Source organism: Anolis sagrei, chromosome 3, assembly GCF_037176765.1.
Source record: "Anolis sagrei isolate rAnoSag1 chromosome 3, rAnoSag1.mat, whole genome shotgun sequence".
NCBI lineage: Eukaryota > Metazoa > Chordata > Lepidosauria > Squamata > Dactyloidae > Anolis > Anolis sagrei.
The window spans coordinates 159,288,060-159,313,706 of NC_090023.1; the positions used below are offsets into that span (position 1 = coordinate 159,288,060).

At 39.8% G+C, this 25,647-nt stretch overlaps 1 protein-coding gene across 3 annotated transcripts in view; it reads right to left on the bottom strand.

Moving 5' to 3' along the window:
* PARG (poly(ADP-ribose) glycohydrolase) overlaps window positions 1–25,647 on the bottom strand; it is a 92,710-nt gene that overhangs the window by 62,300 nt on the left and 4,763 nt on the right. For 2 of the 3 annotated variants that reach the window (XM_060768994.2, XM_067465631.1), the window contains exons 2-7: window positions 24,749–24,815; window positions 21,416–22,387; window positions 17,900–18,083; window positions 16,293–16,415; window positions 13,305–13,388; window positions 11,456–11,530 (exon numbers count right to left, since the gene is read on the bottom strand). In XM_060768994.2, coding sequence (XP_060624977.2) covers window positions 11,456–11,530; window positions 13,305–13,388; window positions 16,293–16,415; window positions 17,900–18,083; window positions 21,416–22,387; window positions 24,749–24,815 — 1,505 coding nt within the window. Of the gene's footprint in view, window positions 1–11,455; window positions 11,531–13,304; window positions 13,389–16,292; window positions 16,416–17,899; window positions 18,084–21,415; window positions 22,388–24,748; window positions 24,816–25,467; window positions 25,514–25,647 lie in introns of those variants that run through there. The other variant, XM_060768995.2, reaches the window with a different exon arrangement.

The window sequence follows — 25,647 nt, forward strand, 5'->3', positions numbered from 1 at the left end:
GGTATAAATTTGGTTCTTATCACTCTTGTCATTTCAGTACAGCAAAAATGTTTTGGACAGAGCAGTCCACGGTTCATGCCCTCCGATGCAATGTTTCCCAGCGCAGCCACCACACTGACAGGGAGGCGGTAGGGGGAGCTGTGGGGGGAGGAGGGTGAAGGAAGAGGAGGAGGAAGAAGAGGAGAGGAAGGTGAAGAAGACACACACAAGCAGGGAAGGAGGAGGGGGAAGAGGAGGAGGAGGAGAGGAGGGGGAATCGGGTGCGCGAGAAGGAGCCAGAGAGAAGTTTGGTGTGCAAGGGGAGGGGGGAGGGAGGAAGGGAGGAGGAAAGAGGAGAGGAAAGACATGGCGAAGGGATTAACTGTGTGAGAGAGATGGGAAGAGGGAGAGAGGAGTGGGCAGTCTAAAAGTTGCTGTCAACTAAAGTGACTGAAGGATTTTGTTTATAAGATAAATGAAAAGGGTTAGGTAGTGTATAAGTGTGTGGGGAGAGTTTATGAAGACTTAAAATAGTGTGTAACTACTGAAATCTATATAAATAAAAATGTAATGTTCGTTTATGATACCATCAGAACTCAAAAAACACTGGGGGAATTGACACCAAATTTGGACGCTATGCCTCTAACAACCCAATGTATGTTCTCCACTCAAAAAATCCAACAAAAACAAAAAGCAGAAAGGACTTCTAAACTGCATGTCCACAAAGGGGAAACTGCATGTCTACAGAGACCCATGGCCACGCCCCCCTCCTCCTCGCGGGGAAACAGCCGGCCGTTAAAGCCAGGCGCACGTGTACGGCCACACACACACACACACACAAGTAAGTGGAGTGGAGGTGGAGGCGCGCCGCATACAGCCCCTTCTCTTTCCCTCCTATGTCAGGAGAGCAGTCTCCTCCTCTCTCCTTTCCCTGTTGGGAAAGCAGCAGCAACGGCAGCAGCAATGAAGCATCCACGTAAGGAAGAAGGGGAGGAGGAGGAGGGGGGGGAGGAAGAAAAGGGGGAGGAGGAGGAGGAGGCGAGGAAGGTCCATGGTGCTTGAATGAAGGACCTTCCTTCTCTCCCTCCCTTCCCTTCTTTCCTCCCTTCCCTTCCTTCCTTTTCTTCCTTCCTTCTCCTTCCTTTCCTTCTTTCCCTCCTTCCCTCCCTTCTGTCCCTCCTTCTTTTTTTCCTACCTTCCCTTCTTTCCCTCCCTCCCTTTTTCTTTCCTTCCTGTCCCTCCTTCCTTGTTCCTTTCCTTCTTTTCCTTCCTCCCTCCCTCCCTTTCCTCCTTCTTTCCCTTACTTCATTTCCTTCCCCTTCATTTCCTTCCCTCCCTCCTTTCTTCATCCCCCTCCTTTCTTTCCCTCCTTCCTTCCTCCCTCCCTGTCCCTCCTTCTTCCTTTCCTTCTTTTAAAGATATAAATACAATATTAAATGGAAGGGACAGTCAAGAAGTAACGAGAGAAGGAGGGAAAAAAGGAAGGAAGGAAGGAAGGAAGGAAGGAGAGAAGCAGGGAGGGAAAGAAGGAAAGAAAGAAAGAGAAGCAAGGAAGGAGAGAAGGAAATAAAAAAGTGAAAGGAAAAAAGAGAGGGAAATAAGGAGAGAAGGAACAAAAGATAGGGAAGGAAGGAAGGATGTAACCAAAGAGCAAAGAAAGGGAGGAAAGAAACAGGTAGAGATGGAAGAAAGATGAGAGCTGTGGAAAGAAAAAGAGGAAAGGAAGGAAAGAGGGAAGGAAGGAGAGAAAGAGGGAGGGAAGGTTGGCCACAGCAACGCGTGGCGGGTACAGCTAGTAATGTATAAATATTAAAATAAATATAGCATCCCTACTTCGCGGATTTTCACTTATCACGGGTGGTCCTGGAATGTAACACCTGCGATAAGTAAGGGAACACTGAATTTCATTAACCTAGTACAATTTTATTCCTTCGAAAAATGCCATGGTAAACTTATCACAAGAGAAGTCCAAAACTAACACACACAAAAAGAAAAAAAAAGGAAAAGGAAAGAAAAAGAAAGAAGAAATTTGCCACAAACAGTCAAACAATTTTAGCATTTGCATAGAACTGGCTGTATTAAAATACACAAAAGTACTAAAGGAAGTGATCTGTGAGTGTCCTGACCTTTATTAAATGAACGGAGCCATTTAGTCTGATTTAAATATTTAACAGCACACATACAGATGGCAATAGGAAAGCAGATGTACCGATGGTCCTGGGTAGGAAAAGAAAGCCTAGCTCCCACAGTGACATACAAAAGGCATCATTCATATGATCCCTTTCAAGCTTGCATCAGCAAATAGGTGAGCTCTCTTTATGGTTAGGAAAAAAAACAACAGCTGTATAGAATTGTCAAAACGCTTATGCAGAAAGAGTTTTACATTTTTGCTACACAGAAAATTCTAAAAGAATGCATGTCAACTGCCACAACACAGAAAAGTCTGGGTGACAATTCAAAACATTCCTAATAACCTGTCTTTTAAAAAATTGCAATTGGTTGACTGTAGGACAGATATTACTGATATACTGGGAACATCCCCATCTACTGTCTTTTTCCAGATGGTCATATTATCCCAGCTGTACTATACCAGATGTTTTATGTTTCAGCATTTGTTAAGAAAGATTAGTCTAAATAACTTTTAATCATTCCAATTTCAGATTTACATGCTGAAATACATGTAACTAACACCCTGCTTTGTAAAGCTTCTTATAAGATACACAAGTACTAGAAAAAATGAACCATTTGCCAAATATTTCCAAGAAACATTGGCTAGCCAGCATTTTTAAATGTTCCTTTAATTTATTTTTAGTGAAATAAACCATCTCAGAGACACAGAAGATAGCATATCCAGGTCAGCAAGCAGGAATGACAAAAGTGACGTGGCATCTTTTTTTCATCCAAATGCCAGATAAATGCATAATCTAAGGCCAGATTAAATCTCACTGTACTTCAAGTCCTGCTTTCCGTCCCGCCATTGTCACAGGCATGATTGGTGGGGACGAGAGACAGGGCCTTCTCGGTGATTGCTCCGCAGCTATGGAACTCCCTTCCAGGTGAGATGAGATTGGCCCCCTCCCTCCTGTCCTTTAGAAGGATGGTAAAAACTTGGCTGTGGGACCAAGCTTTCGGGACAGGGCAAGGAAGCGGCAGTGGGAAAGATGATAGGGCCAACTGGATTTGATGTGGATGGCTAGGACGGTTTTAAATGGTGTGTTTTAATATTTTGATAAATGTTTTTAATGTTTATGTATTGTATGTGAATTTGTGTCCCGGCATTGAATGTTTGCCGTGTATATGCTGTGCTCCACCCTGAGTCCCCTTCGGGATGAGAAGGGCGGAATATAAATGTTTTAAATAAATAAGTCCAACATTCTTCTCTCAACAGGAATTGCACAACATCAGCCCCATCCATTCAGTGTCCACTTCCTTTTGCTTTTCTTTCTGAGCAATATAGGAAAGGAGTAGCGAGTTAAACCGCTGAGCTGATGAACTTGCTACCGAAAGGCTGATTGTTCGAATCCAGGGAGTGGGGTGAGCTCCTGCTGCTAGGCTCAGTTTCTGCCAACCTAGCAGTTTGAAAACATGCAAATGTGAGTAGATCAATAGGTACCGCTTCTGCGGAAAGGTGTCTACGGACAACTACAGCTCTTCGGCTTAGAAATGGAAATGAGCACCACCCCCAGAGAGTTGGACACAAACGGTTCCGGCCCAGCCTACCTATCCAAATGCATCTCGTCCTACGAACCCTCCAGGAAATTAAGATCATCCGAGGAGGCCCTGCTCTCAATCCCGTCTGCTTCGCAAGCACGCTTGGCGGGGACGAGAGACAGGGCCTTCTCTGTGGTGGCCCCTCGGCTGTGGAACTCCCTGCCTAGGGATATTAGATCAGGCCCCTCCCTCCTGACTTTTCGGAAGAGAGTAAAAACCTGGCTCTTCGAGCAAGCATTCGGAACCCTGGAATAAATAGTCAAGCTATTTATTTATTTATCGTGTCATCAGTAACCAGAACATTGTATTACATTTCTAATAGAACAAAACAAACAAACAGATAAGAAAAAAAACACAAATTTTGCAAACTTGGTAGCTGATTAAATGTCCTTTGACCAGTATCTGGCCACTGGGAGTGCCTCTGGTGTTGCCGCAAGAAGGTCCTCCATCGTGCATGTGGCAGGGCTCAGGTTGCATTGCAGAAGGTGGTCAGTGGTTTGCTCTTCTCCACACTCGCATGTCGTGGATTCAACTTTGTAGCCCCATTTCTTAAGATTGGCTCTGCATCTCGTGGTGCCAGAGCGCAGTCTGTTCAGCACTTTCCAAGTCGCCCAGTCTTCTGTATGCCCAGGGGGGAGTCTCTCATCTGGTATCACCCACGGATTGAGGTGCTGGGTTTGAGCCTGCCACTTTTGAACTCTCGCTTGCTGAGGTGTTCCAGCGAGTGTCTCTGTAGATCTAAGAAAACTATTTCTTGATTTAAGTCGTTGACGTGCTGGCTGATATCCAAACAAGGGATGAGTCAAGCTTAAGATGGAGAATGACCCAGGAACGGCCAAGACGATGAAACGGATGAGGATTGGAACGAAAGGATATAGCTCTTTTTAAACTGTTATTGCACTGTCTTTTTTGTTTAAATGGACTTAATTGTTTTTGCTTTTTGAATGTATGTATTGATGGGATCGAATTGTGCTGATATGTAGACCGCCCTGAGTCACCTGCGGGCGGATATGGGCGGGATATAAATAATGTAAATAAATAAATAAACAAACAAACTAGACTTAATGTCAAGGGGAAACCTTTACCTTTTACTAATCTACTAAAAAGGTATTGAGGGGCTGGAAAGTTCTGTTCAAATGTCCTTCCGAATCTAATCTTTATTGTATTAAAAAAATCCTGGTGACCTCTTATAGATTCTTGTGAAAGGGGAGGAGGGATGCACCATTACGAACTTGACACTACGGCAACAGCATATAATCAGGCCTAGGACTGTGCATGACCTCAATCTTCTCCTTGAGGCTCTTAAGGAACTTAAAATAAGCTTGTCCTGGGCTTTTATGAGGCTGCTGTGGATTCTTTCCTGGAGGCATGAAGCATGTCAATAATAAATCCGTACATGTCTCACTAATGGTTGCTGGAGGATTGGCTCTGAGAGCCAAATTAAATAAGGATCGGGCTCCTCCTAGCCTGAAGGCCAAAGGTTCCTCCGTCTCTTATTTATGGCTCTGCTCCCAGAATAATCAAGGCTGGACTGAGCACATTCATCAGGAAGAGTTAAGAGACAATGTAGGCAAAACATTAATTGTCACAGTTCTCTGAGGAACAAAACGCCATAACCTTATGAGGCAAGAGAACGCTTTAATAAATGTATCAAGCACTAATCCCTTAATGGTTTGCATTTTGAACTGGAAAGGAAAAATGAATTTGTTCCTCAATTTACATTTCTATACTACGAAGCCTTTGAGTAAGGATGAAAACTAAATGCTTGATTAAAGACTTCCTGAAACACTCATTAGTTCTGATGACTTTTGCTTTGCAACATATTGGAAATCTTTCACACATCTTTGGAAAAAATTGCTGCATTAAGTGAACGGAGACATTAGGAATATAAATTATTAAAGTAAGTGTTTGGAATTTAATTTAGTGGAACAGGACACAAGTGAGCCATAAAATACAGTCCATTATTTCCAGCAGCAGGTGAAAGGAAGACGATATTAGCACTTGAGAGTATTTTTAAAAATCTACTATTCCATCAATATACCACCGATGTTCCTGAAAAATTTCAGAATGCACCGATTCCAACTATTTATTTTGATAATTATGCTTAAACTTATGATTTCATCTAGTGATGCCCAATCTTTAGCTTCCCTCCCTCAAGCACATTCATTTGGCAGCAATTCTAATGTCTTTTCAACAGACACTTTGAATAGTCAAGGCCTTTCCGATGCTTATTAACTGCTTCTCATACAATCAAAAACAAATTAATTTCATATATGTCACCTTTTTATAATATCAAATTGTGCATGCTGGACTTCCCGACAATATGTGAAACACTCACCTGCCAAAAATGCACAACTTGCTTGCTTGTTAAGACCTGTCGGCTGACTTGATAACTTTAATTTGGTGTGTTCATTTAGAAAATAAAGTAATCACTATAAATTTTTTAAAAGGCCTTTCAGATGCTTTATTGTTCATTTTTATTTTGCTGATTGTGGTTCATACAATTTAAACTTCTACTGCTGCTGCTTGCTTTCTCTGATGTTGCTTTATAATAATAATAATAATAATAATAATAATAATAATAATACCTTATTTATACCCCGCCACCATCTCCCCAAGGCGACTTGGAGCGGCTTACATGAGGCCAAACCCGACAACACATCAATAAAACAAAAAGCAATAAGCAAATAAAACAATATAATTAATATAAATCACATATAAACAATAACACGCAAGGATTTAAAAACCTATGGCTGGGCCAAATGTAATAGTTTAAAATTTAAAAAATAAACGCTGGGCATAAACAGAGGTAGGATGTATCTGGTAAGAGGGTTTTGAAAGAAATAAAGGGAGAGCAACCCAATGAGTAGTTAAAGGGCTTCTGAGGACATTTTGCTGGGAATTATTTCCTTATTCAGGGAAGGCACACTGGAACAGCCATGTTTTCAGGCTCCTCCTAAAGACTGCCAATGTGGGGGCTTGCCTGATATCCTTAGGAAGTGAGTTCCAGAGTTGGGGGGCCACCACAGAGAAGGCCCTCTCACCTCGTCCCCACCAATCGCGCCTGCAAAGGGAGCGGGAGCGAGAACAGGGCCTCTCCAGATGATTGAAGAGATCGTGTGGGTTCGTACACAGAAATGCAGTCACTGGCTAACACACATTTTGGTCCTGTATATGGGTATATTTGACCTGCTGGTTTGAAAAATTGCACTAATTTTCCCCTATCAGCTCAAGTTTTAGAGATATAGAACATGCCATGTACCACTCGCAATCTGCATACCTATAAAAAACCATGATATCCATACTGAATAACTAGAGCTGACGTGGTATATCTGATGCAATTTTCTGAATCAGTGTCCCAAAAAACCTCAGGAATAGGCTTAAAAATGAAGACATCAATACATATTTTGTTGGGCTTTATTATCATCACTTTAATCCACTATTTTTTTATTTTTTTATTTAACGCGCTTTTATCCCGCCCTTTTCAGCCCAAAGGCGACTCAGGGCAGCATATAGACTGGCAACAATTAAATGCCAAACACACATAAACACATCGTTTAGAACAGGTTAAATCACATAATAAAATTCATATAAAAACTGGAGACAGCAACAAAAAAAGCCCACGATATGGTTCAGATATCTGGATGACACTTGGAGCCATGGAGGAGAAGAACTCAACAGGTTCCTGGACCATCTTAACAGCATCCACCCAAACATCCAGTTCACCATGGAAAAAGAAAATGAAGGAAGACTGCCTTTTCTAGATGTCCTAGTCATCCGCAAACCAGATCAACAATGGCCATACAGCCCAGAAAAACCTACAACAACCCAGTGATTCCGGCCATGAAAACCTTCGACAATACATATAAAAAAAATTTAAAACTATAAAAATCAATTACTTCCAGGTTTAAATCCATTGTGGTTGTTTTAAAACATTAGGTGCTATAGGATCCCTCAATTTATAAAGCAATATAAACAAACACAAATGATCCATGCATTTTGGGTGTTCTTTCTCCAATCATGAAGCCTTGCTCTCCTCTTTAAAAAGAGAGAGAAAACTAGGCTTTCAGAAGCTTCCATGGAGCCTAGATTTCTTTTCAGGGAGATCACAGTCATACATATTTTCTATTGAATCCTCTCTGCCACCAATGTACACTTGCTACTTCTGAAAAAAAAAGGGAGCAGTCCTTAGTTGTTCTCCTTTCTCCCTTTTCCTGTTAGTTCAAAACAAACTATACTTCTGAGTAAAAGGAAGCTAATTCCACACAAACATCTTTGCATCATAAGAGCAGAAGACAAACAAGTCACAGCATCAGTTATTGCTGGAGCTTGAAGTATCCCTGGGATCAAACTCCGCATCTCACTCCAGCTGGTGTTCTCAGGTTAATCGGCAATCATCGCCATTTAGCCCCCAAGGAATCTCCACTTCCATTCAATAGCTGGCACCCTCTGGAACAACAAAGCTTTTCAAACAGCTGCCTTTGTAATTAACAGAATACTTCAGAGCTTTTGCATTACTTAACCCTACAGCTGACTTTTAAGCATTAGGTATTTGCTATCTAAAAATCTGTTTGCAGAGTCAACATTGTTTTTCAAGAGGCAATAGCAGAAATGTTAAAAAGCAGTCTGATAATCACTCACTGGGGAGGGTTTATGTATGCATGCCTGCATGCCCATAAAAGATGGCTAAGCAGATTGCTCCATATTCTCAGAGTTTTTAAACATTCAAGTGATGTCATAGCCAAAAGAATACAACACTTTGAGAATACTTTGGTAATGCTCCAATTTATCATGTTCTTCTGGACTTTTACAAAACGGATCAGTAGCCTACTACCATCATCAGAGAAGACTCTCCCTCTACCCATCCCAAGGACCTCATATCACATTTACCATCCCCCAAGAAGGCCCCATTTTGTATACAATCTGTACCTAAATAACTTTTGTGTCTGTTGGGATGTGAGGGAAGCAGGGAGGGTATAAAAAGAAGGGCTGAAACGCTATGGAGAATTGGGGAGTCGAGGGAGGGGAGAAGAGAATGGGTCTACATTGTTAATTGCAGCAATAATATGTTTCATGCTTATGTCTATGTTTGATGGTTTTATATTTTGAACAGTTTTTATCTACAGTTATATGTTATTGATTTAGATATGTGATATTTATATATATACTATTTGTCCTCTGCCACTCGTTGCCGTGGCCCAGTCTGGTGATCTGGAAAATAAAGTAATGAGAAAGTGTTGGTTTCTAATATATGTAATTTATTTATGCTTGTGGGTAAACAGTATTTCTTGCTGTTTCTTTGTCATTGTTGATGTGGTTTGCCTACCCTGGAACATGCAACATATCATTGTCCTTCTTTAAGGGTCCCTTTCAAATCTATGATACTATATCTCTCTCTGTGTGTGAATAATATATATCTATATCTATGGTTGGATGGCTCATTGTCAGGAGGGCTTTGATTACGTTTTCTTGTCCTGGTGAAGGGAGTTGGACTGGATGGCCTTAAGGCAGCATTTCTGTTGGTCATGGGAGTTCTCTTTGGGAAGTTTGGTCCAATTCTCTCGTTGTGTGGTTCAGAATGCTCTTTGATTGTAGGTGAACTATAAATCCCAGTAACTACAACTCCCAAATGTCAAGATCTGTTTTCCCCAAACTCCATCTGTATTCATATTTGGACATATGGAATATTCGTGCCAAGTTTGGTCCAGTTCCATCATTGTTTGAGTCCACAGTGCTCTCTGGGTGTAAGTGAACTACAACTCCCAAATACCCACCAAACCCTTCTAGTGTTTTCTGTTAGTCATGGGAGTTCTGTGTGCCATGTTTGGTTCAATCCCAGTGTTGGTGGAGCTCTGAATGCTCTTTTATTGTAGGTTAACTATAAATCCCAGCAACTACAATTCCCATATGACAATTTTTTGAGTGCTGGTCACTCCTTGGGTTAGTAGGTGTCTTGTGGCCAAATTTTGTGGCAATTCATCCAGTAGTTTTTGAGTTATGTTAATCCCACAAACGAACATTACATTTTTATTTATATAGATGTGAGGCATTGAATTTGCCATTTATTATGTTGTTAACCGCTTTGAGACCCCCCAGGGGTGAGAAAAGCGGTATAGAAATGTAGTTAATAAATAAATAAAATGTAAGGCAACAGTCTTCAAGTGCTGGGTTAATTTATTTCGTAAGACTTTTTAAAGACAAGAAATATTCAGAGGCAGTGTGCCATTGACTGTCTCTGAAATACAGCTCGCAGCACCTGATTCTACCTGACACTCTCCTTTCCAAGTATTAACCAGGTCTGACCTTGCTTAGATCCCAAGATGAAATGGAATCTAATGGCTCCGGGGCACTGTCTAGATTTCGAAACATTTAAGAAATATTTTCATCTTTTAAACCAGCAGTGATCTTAAAATCCTCATCACACTTCTTTCTATCCCGTTGATTCTTTCCCTACTATTATTTTTTTCTATGATCCTTGTGTTGTTCTGGTTGTTGCTTTCTTTCTTAACAAACCAAAATTGTTAGACAAGAATAAGTCCCTTCACATAATTCTGGTATGTCAGCACAAGTAAGAGATTCTTCTTTGGATGTAATAGTAAACAAATGTCATACAAAGGCTTCCTAGTTTGCTCCACAAGAGGAACCATGCAGGGATAATTCAACAGTGTGAACCAGCACATTTGCTCATTCCTGATGATTTTAAAGTCATGGCTAAACCAGTCAAAAGCTTCTTATATCTATATATTTTTTTGTGTGTGAAAGCTGTCCTAAGTGCACTGAGCTAACTGCTGATTTAAAATACCATATATTCCGGCATATAAGACGACTGGGTGTATAAGACGACCCCCAACTTTTCCAGTTAAAATATAGTTTGGTATATACTCGCCTTATAAGACTACCCCTCTTCCAACACACACCAAATAAAACATTTAAAAGCATTAGATTTGATTTCAATATGTCAATTTTCCTATTACCGTACCTCCTTCTCTGCCTCTCAAATCTCGCACATGCGCACCTGCACCACTTCACTGCAGTCTTCAGGAGCGAGATCTGAGAGGCAGAGGAGGAGGTACGGTAATAGGATACAAGGGCGGGCCAGACAGGTAAAAGAGATGTGTTTTTCTGGGCCCAGAGCCACTCTATCTCTTTTTTCCATACCCCGGGCACCCCGGACGCCTGCAGCTTGCTCCGCCCTTCACTTACACCTTCCTGGTGAGACACCCTTCACCTCACCATCGGGACCACATTATGTCCACGAATCCTGACGAATTGATTTTCTTCTACCATACTTGTACAGAGTCACCCTTAATGCTTTCATACAGTCGCTGCATATGGCAGGGACGCGGCCACTGCCATTTTTGAGCTCCCCCCAAAATATGCAGCAACCACAAATTCTCCAATCTGGATTGGAAGTTTCAGCATCCGCTCTATAAGACAACTTCTGGCATATAAGACTATTCCCACATATAAGACAACTCCCATGCATAAGGCTGCTCCAGCATATTAGACGATGCCTATGTGTAAGACTACTCCCACATATAAGACTACACCCGCGTATAAGACGGCTCCCGCGTATAAGACGATCCCTGACTTTTGAGAAGATATTTTTGGGTTAAAAAGTAGTCTTATATGCCAGAATGTACAGTACCTTAGAATAGAATACAACTAATGAAAAAGGAAATCTGGAATGCTGACATGACAAAACACAGATAGAAGTAACTGAATTTTCTCTTCATTTTCCAAAACCAAATTAAGTTTTCGTTACCTTATCACAGAAGTCAGTGAGGGCTGTGAAGTCCCATTTCTTGGCATATGCAACATTGTATCTGAGAATAGCCTCCTATCAAAATAAAAATGGAAAAAGTCTGAGCAATGGAAGGATTTGGTTTCTGAGGAAATAGCACCCTCTGCTGTTACAAGGCTACTTCACAAATATATATCGTACTGGACTATATCAAAATCTATCCCACCTAAGAGATCAAATTTTAACAGATTTTTTGAAAGAACTCAATTAAAAACATACACATTAATGCTACCCCTCTATTCTGCTTTGGTTAGACCACACCTGGAATATTGTGTCCAATTCTGGGCACCACAATTCAAGAGAGATATTGACCAGCTGGAATGTGTCCAGAGGAGGGCGACTAAAATGATCAAGGGTCTGGAGAACAAGCCCTATGAAGAGCGGCTTAGGGAACTGGGCATGTTTAGCCTGAAGAAGAGAAGGCTGAGAGGAGATATGATAGCCATGTACAAATATGTGAGAGGAAGCCACAGGAAGGAGGGAGCAAGCTTGTTTTCTGCTTCCTTGGAGACTAGGACGCGGAACAATGGCTTCAAACTACAAGAGAGGAGATTCCATCTGAACATGAGGAAGAACGTCCTGACTGTGAGAGCCATTCAGCAGTGGAACTCTCTGCCCCGGAGTGTGGTGGAGGCTCCTTCTTTGGAAGCTTTTAAGCAGAGGCTGGATGGCCATCTGTCAGGGGTGATTTGAATGCAATATTCCTGCTTCTTGGCAGGGGGTTGGACTGGATGGCCCATGAGGTCTCTTCCAACTCTTTGATTCTATGATTCTATGATTCTACATTTAGTAGACATCTAATAATGATGCAATGAGTTTTCCTCATTTCCTGCTGTTAGCTGCAAGATTCTAAGTGGCAGTGAAATTGCCATATTTGTTGTTTCTACTATTCAATTTTGGAATCCATTTGGACACAAGAATGCAGACGCTTCAAAAAAATTATCCCATCAAACTAGATACAACTTCCCTGCTCTGCACAGATCATTCTCAAGGTACAATATGCCATTTTAATGCATAGCAGTGCAATTGAAGAGTGTTCATTCAACTGCAAGTCACATGATCATTCATCAGAGTTCCAGATCTTTAACAACCACAGCTGCTTCCTTTGACTGTATCAACTAGTGACATCTATAGATGAAGGGACAGCTTGTAATACATGAATCTTAGGCATCCTAACTGAAATGACAGCATGATCATGATCAATTTCAGTTTTCATATTTATTTTGTTCCCAATGAAATCAAAGCACAATACTGTTGGTAAGCCTCTTTGAAATATCTTAAAATTAATTGCTAACTTTTGCTTCTACTGCAGAGCTGCAAGACTCCAATCTACAAAATGTATTTAATCCTTTAAAAAGCATATTCTACACTATAATGTCTCTTCAGTAAATTTCTGACTTATGGTGACTCTAAGGTGAATCTATAATGAGGTTTTCTTGGAAAGATTTGTTTGGAGGCAGATCTGCCTTTGCCTTCCCCTGAAACTGAGAAAATGTGATTTGTCCAAGGTTACCAAGTGAGTTTCCATGGTTCGAGTGGAAATTCAAACCCTGTTCTCCAGAGTTGTATCTAACAATTTTGTTACACACTGGAGTTATATGAATAAACAATTAAAGGCAACTTTGAATTGAATTTGTTTCCAAAGGGGTAGTGAATGTTAGAATGAATCTAGTCCCCAGATTTTCTATTAAAAAAAGAAATAAATATGGTTGTCTTGTAAGATGGCATTCAGTGTTACCATGCGTCCCTGAAAAACCATGGAATGAAAAGCATGCAATTCCTATGAAATGGCAGTCTTTAATAGGCTTACCTTCAAATCACGGGAACTGGTGAACTTCTTAAGCAAAGAAGTCTGGATTAATTCCCATCGGCTCCCAGCAGTCCTATCACCATTCTTTAAAGGGACAAAGAAACAAATTGTTACATTTAAGATAAAATGGATTTAGCTAAGCACATTCTGTTTAGCCCCATCAGAAGCATCTACACTGACTTTTAAGGCAGTTTAAAGCTAGCTTCAACCTGCGGCAGACAGACAACAAAATCTCACAAAAACGTGGGAAAGGTAACCCTTAATGTGCACCAGTGCTATGTGTGGTTTGTGCAGCTTCAAACTTGTTCCAGGATTTCCTATATAATCATCTTCACAGCGAAACCATTTTCATCAATATCAGTTTGAAACTGCATTAAATGGTCAATGTAGATAGGGCCATAGATACAGCCCCTGTACATTTTAATATTTTACCACCTATCTTTGACTCTGCTGTTACTAATGAAGAAAGAAGAGAGATGCCCATTGGTTCTGTCACGGAACTTTCATTTTTAAAAGGTCCTGTTTCTTGTGATAGCTAATTATTTATTTATTTATTTAAAACATTTATATTCCGCCCTTCTCACCCCGTAGGGGACTCAGGGCGGAGTACAACATACATACGGCAAACATTCAATGCCAGAACATAAAACCTTAAATATATACAAACATTAAAATCACTTATATTCACATTAAAAATTGCTTAAAAACCATCTCAGGACACCATATAGATTACTGCAATGCTCTCTACGTGGGATTCCCTCTCAAGACTGCCCGGAAGCTGCAATTAGTCCAGCACTCGACAGCCAGGCTACTGACGGGAGCTGGGTACAGGGAGCACACAACTCCTTTGCTGCACCAGCTTCACTGGTTGCCAATTAGCTTCCGAGCACAATTCAAAGTGCTGGTTTTAACCTATAAATCCCTATACGGTTCTGGCCCAGTTTACCTGTCCGAACGTATTCTCCCCTATGAACCATCAAGGACGTTAAGATTTTCTGGAGAGGCCCTGCTCTTGGTCCCACCACCTTGGCAAGCACGTTTGGTGGGTACGAGAGACAGGGCCTTCTTTGTGGTGGCCCCTCAACTCTCTCCTGAGTGAGATTAGATCTGCTCCCTCCCTCTTGTCCTTCAGGAGGCTAGTGAAATCCTGATTATGGAATGAAGCATTCCCAGAATAATGGCTGAGACTGGTTACAGACCAAAGTGAGTGACCACATATGTGGACTGAATTGAACATGATTTTACCTTGGCGATTTGGTATATTTATTTACTGTATTTGCATACCGCCTTTCTCAGCCAATTGGCGACTCATATATTTTATCTATATATTTTTTTAATTTTGTATTGTTGTATGATGCTTTAACTTGTATTAGTAGCACTGAATCCTTGCTGTAAGCCGGTCTGAGTCCCTCTACAAAGGTGAGAAGATCAGGATATAAAAGTTTCAAATAAATAATAAATTTTGCCTCATTGCACTACCCCAAAGGCTTAGTCCCACAGCCAGGTCTTTATCATCCTTCTGAAGGACAGGAGAGAGGGGGCTGATCTAATATTGCCAGGAAGGGAGTTCCATAACTGCTGGGCAATCACTGAGAAGGCCCTGTCTCTTGTACCCGCCAAACGCGCCTGTGATGGTGGCGGAACCGAGAGCAGGGCCTCCCCAGATGATCTTAGTTCCCGCAGTGGTTAGTAAAGGGAAATTAATCAATTTTATGGACATAGAAAAAGGACTGTCGATTAAGAATATGCATGCCATCATGTGAAAGTAGATGGTGTTTAAGGTAATCCAGTGACAATCATTTAGTGCAGAGGTAGGGCTCTTCCAGACAGGCCCTATATCCCAGAATCTGATCCTAGGTTTTCTGCTTTAAACTGGATTATATGAGTCCCCACTGCCATATAATCCGGGATAAATGGAAAACCTGGGATCAGATCATGGGATATAGGGTCTGTCTGGAAGTAACCTTAGAAAATCTGATGATCCATCAACAGTAATTAGTCACAACTAGCTAATATAGTATCAATGCTTAGAGGCATTACGGTTAAATATATCTTGCTTAAGGTAAATTAAAAAATAAACAATCTTCATGCCAGTTATGAGCTTCCCAGAGACAGCTGTCTTGTCATTCTTACAAGCAAAATGCTGGAGTAATTGTATGAGCTTTGACCCAATTCAGGAAAACCATTCTTATATGGTTTTTAAAATTATACACCATTTTTAAAGATCTGCAATAATAATAACAACAACTTTATTTTAATTTTATTTTTGTATCCCGCCTCCATCTCCCCGAAGGGACTCAGGGCGGCTAACATGGAGACAAGCCCAATCAACATAGTTAAAATATAACACAATAAGTTGATAAAACAACATCATAAAAATATAAAGCAAAACTCTGGGAACACTTACACTGGACAATAGGGTACAAAACCCTGACCTTCTGGGAGAAACGTCAAGTTATACCAATCCATAATGTTTCCTCATATCCTACCAAAAAGCCCAAGTCCTTCTATTAATAATGTCTAGTATGAAGAGTTAATGATTTGGATTCAGGTACTTTCATTTATTGCCATCCTGAGATTGGGAAGTTGGAAACTCCATACTTTAAGTGATGTGGGAAATGCATTTGCAACTTTCAGAAAGCAAAGCAACAGTGCATATAGGTAATTCATAGCAACTTTATTCTCACCACTCACTGAAAGCACTTTCAATACTAAGTCGTCACATTTTAAAAATACAGGTTTCAATCATATATTGATTTAGGTATTTTTTTTAATTTACATACTGATTTAGGCTACAGGAAGAGAAATGAAATGCCATCCATACCTCTCAATTCATACTTTTAACTTAGTATCATAGGCCAAAATATCACACGCATCACAAGTAGTCATTAAACATTTGCAAATCCAGATTTACAGCATATTTAGAAGACGGGTAGACGCGAGTCTGACATGAGAGTGATAGGGAAAGTATTCAATCATTTGTTTTACCTCATCTTCTATAGGGTATAAATTTTGTTCTGAACAAGGCATTTTGACATGTTTATTATCCCATGAATCTTTATAATGTGTTGGGAAAGGTTTAGGCACTTCTCCTTCCTTCAAAAGATCTACCTGTAACAGAGAAGATAAGTAAAGAATTATTTGCAAAATTGTACTTAAAAAAGATAACAGACACCTCTCATCTTAAATTCCTGATCTGTAAAATCAATATTCTTCAAAAGCCACAAAATAAGAATACATTTTTGAACAGGTAACAACACCCCAAGTCAATGCAATTTTGTGACTTTTATATCACTGTAGAACAAACATCTTAAGATACAATGCAACAGAATTTATAATGATAGTTGGGCAAGTTTGGACAATTTGCTGAAAAATGTTGGAAAATGGGCAATTCATGCCCAAAAACCTCTTAGATGAGCAAATGGACATTTAAACATGATTATGCTGTTTAAAGCTTCAAACAGCATTTAAAAAATGAAACTTTTATAGAATCAAATAAAGTCCTCGGGACTTGAGTGGGTCATATTCAGTTATCACAGACTGGGTTTTGTTACACAAACGTTTGCCTATTTTTGTTCCTTTAATTTTGATTTTTAATGTTTTATATAATTTATCATGATTAGCACTTGTACATTTAGAAGGCAACCTGTCATTCAACGCAAAAAAGAGAGAGGAAAAAAAAGAAAACAACATAGGCAATAAATATGTGTATTGGCCAGGTATCACTAACTGATGACAGGACAAATAGCTCAACAATGAACAAAAACAGTTTGCCTCCTTTTTCCTTTATTCCCCACCTTCCTCTTTCTGAAGCACATGAAGTTTGTAGCAAGACTTCATTAGTCCAAGGAAATATATTAAAGGGAGAGTGACCAGCTCTCTTTTGATGTACAAATCATTAATTTTTGGAAGACAATACTGTGAATTATAATTATTTAATTTTTTTATCCTAACTTTTTTCATTAGGATAGTAGTTTGTGAAGTTAAAATGTTACATTCAAATGAATGTTTTGAGGCTACAATGACCACCCCACCTTTTTCGTTGTAAATGGTACAGCTTATAACAAAGAAAAGGACGTTCTAAATAATTTCTGAGTTCCAGATTGCTCTTCTGAGCATTCCTGCACACAAACACACAGAGAGAGCCTAGTTTAAAACTGGTGTTTGCAAAGGCACAACATTTGATACTGTATGTGCAGAAAAGCTGCATAAGGAAAGAAATCCAGAGCAGACAAATAATGGGGAAGTGATAAACAAAAACAGGCCCTAGAAATCATATATAGTGTGAGTGAGTTAGATGGTTGATTTGCGGTGGGAAAACCAGGGCTGAAGAAATATGACATGCCCACCTTTTGTCTTCCATGTAACTCTCTTCTGAAAAGACTTTAACAAAAACAATGGCTCCAACTATATCTTAGGCCAAATTGTATTTCCCCAATTTTTACTCTTCTGGTTTCTTAGAACTTTTCCTCCAGAAACTGTGGTAATCTAATGCTGTCTGAAACTGCTGAAATGTTAAGCTGAAATAATGAAAATAATATCTTTCCAGCCCCAGTTTAGAAAGATATGTTTCATTGGTCAAGCAACTTGCATACTCGGATTGTCACTGTATGATTGGCAGAGGGCCTCAAATGAGGAAGCCGCGTTCCACACATTGGCATTCTTCTCATCTCTTCAATGGGTGTCCCAAACCACTTTTTATTAGTTGGAAGTTGAGGAAGAGTGTACTTGGGGATCTTCCTTCCCGGCCGACTGGACTTTAACTCACACTGTTCGTTCCTGTCATTAAAAACACAACAAAATTGGTATACTAAATGCATTTTTCCGGTTGGCTAGAGATTTCAAGGGCCAAGAGCACACTTTTTTTCTATCATTCTTTTAAACAATCTCCCTAATTAACAGTACATTCCAATGACGTATAAGAAAACTTGGTGATTTTAACTGTTTGAAGACCTACTTACACTTACCCCTTTTGCATGTTTACTTAAGGTTGCATAATATGCAGGACACAGCAATGTATCCATTAGTAAATCATATTCAAAATTACATAGCACAGAAATGTATAGGTAGACTAGCATTCCCTTGCCACGCGTTGCTGTGGCCCAGTCTGTGTATATGTCTTATGTGTGTATGTGTGTGTGTGTATGTGTGTATATGTGTATATAAGTGGTTTTGTGCATGCGTTGTAATGTAATTTTTATTTTTTTGCTTTTTAAGTCTCTTCTATTGTGTTTTTCAGTATTTTTATGAGTGATGGTCATTCGTTGGCCTGAGAGGTGTGTTGTGTCCAACTGTGGTCTTAATTCGTCCAGTGGTTTTTGAGTTATGTGTGTCCCACAAGTGAACATTACATTTTTATTTATACAGATGAAGGAATTTCCTTTCTTAAACAGTACTGTATTTGTTGTGATAGTAGATAATATGAAAGCTTGTTCATTTGTGGTGTTTTATCAGTGATTATGACTTTATAAATTCAAACAATCATTTGTTTAATGTTATAAAGAAATTAGCGTGGAGTAATTGGCAAGGAGATGTTATACACTTGAGGTTCTAAATCAGTGGTTCTCAACCTGGGGTCCCCAGATCTTTTTAGCCTACAATTCCCAGAAATCCCAGCCAGTTTATCAGCTGTTAGGATTTCTGGGAGTTGAAGACCAAAAACATCTGGGGACCCCAGGTTGAGAACCACTGTTCTAAATGTTCATTTGCTGTTTGAAAATGGTGCCCAGATCATTAGTTAAAATGAGTTCACACTGTTACATCATGGATTACAGAAAGAATTCAGAAAACATTGGTCTTCAACAGAAAGCCTGCACCGCAGGCTAACCATTTCATAACTTTGGACCACCGGTGGTCTATGAGGATGAAAATCTGGTCTTCGAGCCCCCTTCCTCTTTATTTTTATTTATTTATTTATTTCCGCTCTTTTTGTGCCATCTGCCACTCCTTCCCTGTTGCTGACCATGGCATACGTTCTGTATCAGAAACTAGAGCTGATGTGCTCTATCCAGTGCAATTTTCTGAATCAGCACCCCAAACCAAATCTAAAGCTGACCAAAAACTGATCCGTAACCCTTTTGGTACTAACGTTGGAGAATGGTCCCTGGTCAAGTGGTCCCTGGTCCAAAAAATGGTTGGGAACCACTACTTTAAACCAAACATGAAAAACAGCAAGAAAATCCTATTGCCGCAAATATATTATTGAAAACTAGTGAGCTAATGTCTGGGCAGGGATGAGCAAAGAAAAAGGCCTTTGCTAATATCAAAAATAAAACAGGACAGGAAGCACATACACATCTGAGAAGATGAGTGCTGACGCAGATCATTATAACTGAAAAAGTCCTTTCTCTGCTCACCATTTGCCCAACTTTTAAAATACAGTAGACTCAAAGAAGAATCTCGAATGGTGAACACAGAAGTCAGTGAGGCTCACACAGAACACAATCCTTTGGATATTTCAGTCTTAAGGCTTCTAAGAGTGAACATCAGCATTATGAATTGTGCCTCAAACTAAACCAGCAGTCAGTAGAGTAATGTAAGATATGTTGCAATATAATTCCTACAACTGGTCTCAATAAGTTGCCTAGTCATTTGAAATTTTTGGAACAATCTTCATGGTGAAGTGGGGTCACCCTATCACCACTGTAGCTGGCAGTGACAGGGAGAGTGAAGGTAGGGGGTGACAGCTATCTTGTGTCCTGAGCCGAGGGAGCGCAGGATGGAGCACCGGTTGCACAAAGGAACTGGCTGTGGGTGTCTGCAGTGCCATAACTCAGGGGAAAGCCCAAATCCTGGTACAAGATTATGGTATAACCTTGAGTTATAGGAACTGATGCGGGTCTAGAGATCTTGCTGGGGAGACCCTTCTCTCGGTCCCACCACCGTCACAGGTGCGGTTGGTGGGGACAAGAGAGAGGGCCTGCTCGGTGGTGGCTCCCCGGCTCTGGAATGCTTTCTCTAGAGAGATGAGATTAGCCCCAAATCTCCAAACTTTCCGTTCAAGTCTAAAACATGGTTATTTACATGGGCTTTTAACCTGGAGTCATGTGCTATGGTCATGTGATGATGTCAGGCATTGTTATTTGGCACTTTACTTGGTGCTTGAAGAAACCCAATGACCCATATGTATGACTGTGTTTTAGAATTTTTAAATGTTTTATCGACTGACGTTGTCCATTGTTTGTATTCAGTCAATTTGTGTATTGTTTTGATGATATGTTTAGCACCTTGAATGCTTTGTTATCCACCTCGGGTCTCTTCGGGTAGATGGTGGTGGGGTACAAATAAAGTTTTTTATTATTATTATCATTTTAACCCGAGGCACAGGCACATTAAGCGACTTTCCCCAGATTAAACCAGATCAGCCCAAGTGTGTTTTGTGGCCATCCGCAAGATGATCCAAACTCACTTAAATAATCAGTGTCTATGGGGCTACAGAGCAAAGCTAAATGTGCAGGCAAGTTTAGATTTGGTGCATGAGTCCAAGCTGACAGAAAATACTGGGAACAATGGAAGTTACATGGTCCTCCTGTTGTATCAATCAGCACCTTTGAATTGCAGTTTGGATCACTGAAGCGAAAGGAAAGTTTATTTAAAAGAAATTGAACACCACTCCTTGATCAGATGTATTGCTCTGTAACAGTACTTTCATTTTGTCAGGTTGGTATTTTGGATTACTGGTTGTGATCTGGTTTATCACTCATCCTAATTGCTGTCTCATCCCTTCCAGCACCTATACCAGAGGTTCGCAACCTGTAGGTCCCCAGGTGTTTTGGCCTACAACTCCCAGAAATCCCAACCAGTTTACTAGCTGTTAGGATTTCTGGGAAATGAAGGCCCAAACATCTGGGGACCCACAGGTTGGAAACCACTGACCTATACTATCCATATTTTATGAGTTATGCCACTCAGATTAATTCCACACTGAATTCCACATCTTTTAACACCAAATTAAAATATCCAAATATCCATTGTTCATAGCTCCACCAAATATCCATTGTTCATAGCTCCTAAGATTGCTTATCATACAGAGAAATCCAAAATATACTTGCAACACAGCTGGAATAGAATAGCAGAAATGGAAGAAATGAGAATAAGAGCAATGGTTTTACCTTTTTTCTTCTGTCCTTGGAACCCTCATAAAATGGGAGGTAATTTTAGAATCCTTCTTTCCACAATGTTTGGCACCTTTGCATTCTGTTGACACAATCCCAGATGAGTCCGTGTGTGTTTCTTCTTGTTTGAGCAGATTATCTGTTTCTTCCAAGTGGAGGCTAAACAGTACACCTTCGCCTCTTTGGGGAGAAAAGTTTGATTTCCTAGAATCCAAGTCAGCACCTGATCTCTGAACCTGTGAAGATTTGCTAAGTGTTTTTGACACATCAATATCGTCTTGGTCCTCAAGAAGTGGACTGCTTTCTTCATCAGCCTCTGAGCCCTGACAACTGTTTTTGGAATTATCTACATCCATTGGTGAGTCAGGCTCACTCTCCTTCTCAAAAGAAGGAGACTTTCCCAAGAATCCTTGATTTCTGTTCTGAGAAACATACAAGTCAGATGAACATGCATCACAGCCTGCATCTGAAAGCGGGCTCTCAGGAATCACATCTATCTCATCGGGTGCAGCATTTATACAGGATACATGTTCAGAGTTGCAGTTCTTAAGGGACTGAGGACTTTGTGAAGTCATTTGCTTTTCTGAATTGCTCCCTTTTGAAGGGTGTTTCATATCTCCTATCTTCACAGGGCTGCCGGGTGAAAGTTTCCTAGTGGAATAATTCTCCTCATTGCAAACGTGATGTGTCTGACCATCAGTCTTGTATATCTGATTTATGTTTGCATTTCTCAACTGGTCTCCAGCTTGAGCGATTTTCATGTGCTCTGCTTCTGAAGCCTGATCTCTACGCATGCCATCGGTTTCCCATTTATGCAAGGCACCAGCCTGAGGCATTTCTGCAGACAACCCAGAACAGCTCTGCTCTACAACATCTTCATTTTTTTCCACCTCATGTTCAAAAACGTTGTCTTTCTTGACAAATGTCATCTTGAGATCTGCTTCAGTGCCACTAGTTTTATTTTTCAAGCTGTGCAAGGAGAATAAAACAATAGCTACATTTAAATGAATTCTTATTTCATAAAACATATAGACAAAAACAAGTTAAACTATTTGAAATTTTCAGCAAGTTTTACTTGTGTTATTTTCACTTTTAACTTTATATATTAGGTTCTGTAATTGTCATTTCTGTTTAATGTACTTCAGGGTCACAATCTCCAGGGTTTTTTTTTTATTCAATCTCCTTTCTGAATTGTAATAACCACTAGTGTCTGAATCTGTCAGGTTTTACAATGTATTGTAATGTAATATAGCTGAGTCATGCACTGCTAATGAGCTTCTATTGGAAATGCTGAGTCATGCATTAACTGTATATAGAACTTCATTTGGGGAATGTGTTCTGGCCTGGTCCAGGTGATTGTGAATGATGCAATCCTGGGTTTGAGTTAAGTTAATGAGTTGGGAACCAATCAGAGATTGCTATGTGTAATTGTATAGAATTGTATATAAGGAAGTCGTGTACAGTGTTTATTTCTCTTTGTGCTGTGATGTTGTTCGTCGAAGGCTATATATAATTAAAAGAACCTGTCTGCTAAGACAAGATATAACTGTATGCTGTGGTAAGTTTGTAATATCATCTATACTGGGGGAAGACAATGGTAAAACTGACAATGGCCGGGCATGTGCTCAAGTGTCTGTAAAAGGTTCCAGAGTGACTGCAGGCTGTGGGAGCAGTTGACTGAAAATACTGTGCAAGAAGAAGCTACTGTAAAGCGCTGAAGTTGTGCAACTGATCTGCTGCTGAATTGTGAAGTTAATCTCAACAGAATCCATAGAAGGAAATGGGTTTACATATAATTTTACATATGTATACTCACAATAGAGATATCTGTAGGCCAAATCCCTTCAAGATTATATTATGCCATGGTTACAATCCTACTTACCTGGACAGAAGCACGGCCAAACTAAGTGGGGTTTAATTCTGTGTAAACTATACTGTGTTAAGAATTTTGTGAAACTGAAAATATTCATTTTCTGAAAACTTGCAGTGATCGTCGAAAACGATGAATTATCAAACAAAATCCTACCAGTTTCAAGGAACTTTGACTGGATTTACATAAAGTGCTGTACATGAGGTAAAATATGATAAAAATGTGTTTTGTACAAACAATGGATAAGAAATACTTGACACTGCTTAGTATTACTTAGTGGAAAATGTGCAGAAGTGTACACTAATCATCCATAATCTAAAAAGTTATTTTATTCTATAGTACTTTTATTAGCGTACCATACTATTATGAAAATTAAAAAATCATCTGAATTTAAAAACTAAGCAGAGTCCAATTTGTTTAGAGGTTGGGTAGGTAAGCATAAGGAAATGCTACTGGTCTCCAGATTGGGTGAGGAAAGAATTCTACCTAAAACACTAGATCCTTGCTGATGCAGTCCCATTCAATTTACAAAAGTCTTCTTGACAAGAAGACAAAGCAAGGGACAGTTTAAGGCAGTGGTTCTCAACCTGTGAGACCCCAAGTGTTTTGGGCTACAACTCCCAGAAATCCCAGCCAATTTACTAGCTGTTAGGATTTCTGGGAGTTGAAGGCCAAAACATCTGGGGACCCACAGGTTGAGAACCACTGATTTAAGGCAAGGGACTAGCTCACTCTGGTGGTGGAACAAATGCAGCTACTACCACAGCAAACTTCCTCTTCAGATCTTACATTGTTGCAAATCAGAGTTGACAAGGTTAGACTATAGGGAAAACATTGGTCTCACTCAGTATAAAGCAGCTTTTTAGTTTCCTAGGTTCCATGCTGGAGGACCTAGAGAATCCTAAAGAAGTTTAAAAAAACAGCATTTTTAATTGGCGGTCTTTCATTTTCCTGGGAGTCCTATGGACCAAATTCCAGCAAAACTGAAGAACTGATAGTATAATTTTAAAAGCTGGCATGTGAGCTTGCATTTCTTCTTCCCACAATTGTAATTTAATGTTTCTTTTACAATGAGAAAGAACCTCATGTGATTTTAATCTTTTGCTATTTTCTTTTCTTAAAGTTTATGCTAGCAGAAGAACTTGGGTGGGCCTACACTGTAGAATGAATGCACTTAAATTTCCATGGCTCAATGCCATGGGATTCTGGAAGCGGTAGTTTAGACACCACACTCTTTGGGAGAGAAGGTTAAAAACTTCTCTCAACAACTCCCAGGAGTATCTGAATTTTCTGTATTCCCAAACTACATTTATTCCCTACAAGCAAAGTTAGGTCAGTCAGAAAACAAAATAGCTGAGCCTGTAGTCAGTTACAGCTTACTTGGGATATGTAATAGTTTTAGACACAATACTGAAATGATAATATTTTTTTTTCTTGCAATTTGTTGTTTCTGTTTTTACCTTTTTGACTCCGTTGTTCTGGGTCCTTTATTTTCCATCCAAGAGGTAATCCTCCTTTGTTTGTAAACTAGAAAAAATAGCACAATACATTCTGTTACAATAGGAAAATTCTAAACTAAGCAAACAAGGAGTATAAAACATTTTTTCAGGAACAAAACATTTCAAGGCTACAGTTGCATGAACATTTAGAACTGAAATTGATTCCAAGCAACATCTAGTTCAATGCTCTGGCAATCAATGATTAATTCACTGCACTTTATATGTCTCCAAGTTTGAATTTTAAATGTAAAAATATTCCACAGCTAAACATACTTCTGGAATAGCATGATCATTAAGGAATAAGCCCTAGTGACATTTATCTCTAAGTGTACATACAGTTCTTATAGAATCGTAGAGTTGGAAGAGACCACAAGCACCATCCAGTCTAGCCTCATTCTGCCATGCAAAAAATATATAATCAAAGCACTCCTGACAGATTGCTGTACAACCTAAGTTTAAAACCCTCCACAGAAGGAGACTATACCACACTCCTACATAGCAGTGTATTCCACTGCCAAATAGGTCTGGCAGTCAGGAAGCTCTTTGTAATGTTTACGTGGAATTTCTTTTCCTTCAGTTTAATCCCCTTGATTCATGTCCTAGTCTTTGGAGCAGTAGAAAACAAGCCTGCTCCTTCCTCAATAATCCTTTCAAATATTTGAACATGGTTATCATGTCACCTTTTAACCATCTCTTTGCTAGGCTAAACATAGCCAGCTCCCTAAGCCACTCCTCATAGGGCTTGACTTCCAGATCTTTGACCTCTCCCAGTTAGTCAATATTCTTCTTTAACTGTGGTGCCCTGAACTGGTTAAAGCAGAATAGAGTAGTATGGTTACTAGCATGTGTAATACAGGCTA